Source organism: Myotis brandtii, unplaced genomic scaffold (genome assembly GCF_000412655.1).
Source record: "Myotis brandtii unplaced genomic scaffold, ASM41265v1 scaffold927, whole genome shotgun sequence".
In the NCBI taxonomy this organism is placed as follows: Eukaryota; Metazoa; Chordata; class Mammalia; order Chiroptera; family Vespertilionidae; genus Myotis; species Myotis brandtii.
In genome coordinates, this window is record NW_005371823.1 from 80,945 (window position 1) to 85,153 (window position 4,209).

General features: G+C 39.1%; 1 protein-coding gene across 1 annotated transcript; it reads right to left on the reverse strand.

Annotated features, from left to right (window-relative positions):
* Positions 1-1,474: 1,474 nt before the first annotated feature.
* LOC102261875 (olfactory receptor 4F6-like) lies at positions 1,475-2,413 on the reverse strand. Its single transcript, XM_005885748.1, has one exon. The coding sequence runs from the start codon at positions 2,411-2,413 to the stop codon at positions 1,475-1,477; it is 939 nt and encodes a 312-aa protein (XP_005885810.1).
* Positions 2,414-4,209: the final 1,796 nt, after the last annotated feature.

The window sequence follows — 4,209 nt, forward strand, 5'->3', positions numbered from 1 at the left end:
CTTTCCCTCTCTCTTCCACTCTCTCTAAAAATCAATGCAAAAATATCCTCAGGTGAGGATTTAAAAAAAAATAGTCAAATATATATTTTAGGTAGTTCAACTTATGTCTATCCAATAGATGAAAAAATTTAGGCATAAAGAAGTTAAGTAATTAGTGTGTTAGTAAAAAGCAAAGCTAAAATTTGAAGTCAGGCAATCTGGCTCAAGAGTCTAACCATGTCACTTGGGTGTGCAGGGGGAAAGAGTTTACCTAACTCTGAGAAATCATTTTGGTTTCAATATAATTAGGGCAAGGATTAGCTCTATCTAGGACAACACTATTAAATAGGTCATTGTCTTTGCCCATTACCTGGCCCTCATTGCTCAAATCCCCTGACATGCAACACAGCTTTTGAAATAACTAGAGTAATTATAAGGCATAATTATAGTTATCGCATACACTAACTGAAATGTTTAAGAAGCCATAACCCAGTGATCCAATTTCAGGCTGATGTTGTGATTGTTTTAAAACCAACAATAATTCAAAATAACTTTAACTCTTTGCTTCATTTATTGAATGGCAATATTTATTGAAGGGTAAAAGCTAGACAATTCTTTAAGATGCACTTTTTGGTGTGCTGTCCCTCCAAAGAGTATGCCCATGCCATCCCCTCCCCCCTTTCCTTCCCCCACAGACACATATATCCTAACCTCTAAGGAACCCATGAAACTTGTAACCAGGGGACCAATGGGCAGCTGCAGCTCGCCCCAGGCTAACCCCCTGAACCTGTCTCCAAGGCCCCCTTTTCTCTGACTTCTCAGTGGGCCAAAGTAGCCCAGCCTACGCTTTCCTATTGTTTCTTCTATGCCCTTCCTTGTTTCATTGTCCTAACTATATTTTTGCTGCCATCATAGACCCAATTCCCTTTGGCTCAGGGCTGTGTAGCCCTTCCCTTTGGATATCCCCATCTTCCATCCCCTTTTCAAAAAAATAAAATTATAAAATCCCCTGTTTAACTCTTATCTGATTTCTTCACGCATTTCAGCTACTCCCACACATCTCACTATAAACCTCAACAACAACAAAAACTATCCTAATAATTGCAAATTTTGTCATATTTTCAAAGCACTTTTCTTCAGATTCTGCATCACAAACTCCAAAAATCAATCTGACAAGTGAGAGTTCACCTCAGAACAGAGTAAGGAAAGAATTATAAAGCCCAGTTCAGAATCCTCTTTATTAATGAGGGGTAGGAAAATGTGGAAACAGTGCTATATTAATACGTTTTTATTCCATCACGTTGCATAAGAAAGGAAAATACCGTATCCTCCTTGGTTATGGCAGAATATTGCACAAAACACATTAAGAAAATCTTGGACATTAGTAATTAAACTATTAACTAAAGCATCCATGGTGCTGTGTTTCATTGGATTCATGTTGGTAGTATGGGCAGGAAATGTTAGAGATGCTTGTCTTTCTTGATATCAAAATCTCTTAAAAGAACTTCCTGAAGCTCAACACCTGACTGAATATTCTCCTCATTGCTATCTTCATCTCTTTGTTCCTAAACGTATAGATGGCAGGGTTCAGAAATGGGGTGATAATTACATCAAAAATGGCAAGGAATTTATCCACTGGCACTGTGGGAAATGGCCAAGAGTACACAAAAATACATGGACCAAAAAATAAAACCACCACTGAGATGTGAGCTGACAGGGTAGAGAGGGCCTTGGACAAGCCACCTGAAGAACGTTGCCAAACAGTGACCAAAATGAAGATATAGGAGATAATCAAAATGAAAAAAGTTCCCAGGGAGATGAAACCACTATTGGCAGTGATCATGAGCTCCAATCTGTAAGTGTCTGTACAAGCAAGCCTAATAAATCGTGGAAGGTCACAGTAAAAGCTGTCAACTTCATTGGGGCCACAGAATGGTAAGTTTACAACAAATACAAGTTGGATCAATGAGTGGATGATTCCAATGGCCCAGGCAGCCACCAAGAGTAAAATACAAGTTCTGAAGTTCATGATGGTCAAGTAGTGAAGAGGCCTACATATAGCAACATAACGGTCAAAGGCCATGGCAATGAGCAGAACCATCTCAGTTCCTCCAATAACATGAATGAAGAACATCTGAGCAATGCAGCCTTGGAAAGAGATTACTTTCCTCTCCTTGAAAAGATCAGAAATCATCTTGGGAGCTGCAATGGAGGAAACCCACATGTCAATAAAGGAGAGGTTGGCCAGCAGGAAGTACATGGGGGAGTGTAAGTGGCAATCAGAGACCACTGTGAGCACAATGAGAAGGTTTCCTAAAACACCTGTTACATAGAATACAGAGAAAACTAGAAAAAGGACTAGTTGCATCTCCAAAGATCTGGTGAGTCCCACCAACACAATCTCAGACACCAACGAATGATTTCCTACCCTCATGGTCTCAGTCACTTTGGGCTCCAAGTTTGCCTGAAAGAACAGGAAAAATAAGAAAGTGGAATTACTGGCTGTATCAGACAGGGTTCCATTAGAGAGGCAGCACCATTAGGAGACAATATACTGAGGGATTTATGACAGTGACTTGACCTTATATAATCATGGAAGTTGATTCTACAGTCTCAGTAAGCCTGTTGCCTTTGCATCGGATGCTGTAGTTTGAAGTCCACAGGACAGGCAGTAAGGAAGGAAAGATGAATATAACATTGGGGGGCAGGGGGAGGATAAAAATAAACTGGAAACTCACAAGCAAAGCTAAAGCTATAAAGACAGCCTAAAGCCAGTGTCAGTCCTCATTGTCTCTGAACTGCAGAAGCCAGGGGCCTTCACCACAGAGCCAAACTCACACCTGCCCTCAACTCAGAGAAGTTAAAGGATATAAATAAATAAATAAATAAATAAATAAATAAATAGGTGTGACAGTTGCAGTCTGGCCTTACCTCATGTCAATGAGATAAACCAGCAAAGAAATGAAAAAATGTGTGAGCTAGAAATATAGTTACTGCTTCACTTTTGCCCTTGAAATATTGCAAAGAATCTCTCTTGAAACTCATCTTAGTTGAAACATACAGAAAAAGAATTCTGGGGAATGTAGCTCACTCTAGTCAAGTTGACACAATGCAAAGCCACTACACTAGCTATTTAGAATAATGTACAAGCCTGGCTGGTGTGGCTCAGTGGACTGAGCATCGTCCTATAGACCCAGAGGTCCAGGGCCCTAATTGCTGGCTCGATCCCCAGTAGGAGGCATGCAGGAGGCAGCTGATCAATGTCTCTCTGATTAATATTTCTATCTCTCTCTCTCCCTTTCCCTTCCTCTCTATTTAAAAATTAATAAAAACATATTTTAAATGTTTTGAAACATTTTGAAAATTAACTATCACCACTTTTTATTTGGTCAACAATGACCACAGTGGAATTTAACTAGATTTGACAAAGGCTCTAAATCGACTGGTCCTAATCTCACTCCATCTTTCACCAACTTGTTATTACTGATGCTATTTAAAATATCATCATGTGCTCTCCTCTGTCATCATGGAGCCACTTCAAGTGAGAAATGTAAGAATTTCAGCAGAGTTTTAGGATGAAAGGATAACAGAGGTACTAAGGGTTACACGGCAGTAAATTGTTGCTTCTACGAGTCCACAGGGACTTCAGACGAGTACTCGAGTACTGGAGGCAGAAAGAAAGTAATCCCAGATGGAAGTTCTAAAAGGCAAGAAGAAATGATGAGCAAATATGTGGCCATGTGGCCATAAGCAAAGATTGAGTGGGATTTTAAAAGAGAGAATTGAAACACATGGCTGCAATAGGATTAAATTGAAAGGATATGTAAGGTCCTCAGAGTCACCATGTTGCACAACTCCAGGAAGCACAATTTACACTGCATTCTATGATAGGTCTTATTAGATTTTAAAAAGTTAAGTGTGAATGCTAGTTTTCTAATATAATCACTAAAAGAATAAAAATAAAATGAGAATGAATACTAAATCTCAAAAAAGGCAAGATATGAGAAAGTAACATGTAAATGATAGAAAAAATCAAACAAAATAAGGTGATAAAAATAAATCCAAATAGATCAGAAATTACCATAAGTGGACTAAATTCTCCAGTAAAAAATACATATATAGAGGAGACCAAGATGGCGGCATAGGTAAACACCGGAGATTGCTGCCGCAAACAACCACTTCAAAAATACAACTAAAAGACGGAACGGACATCACCCAGAACCACAGGAA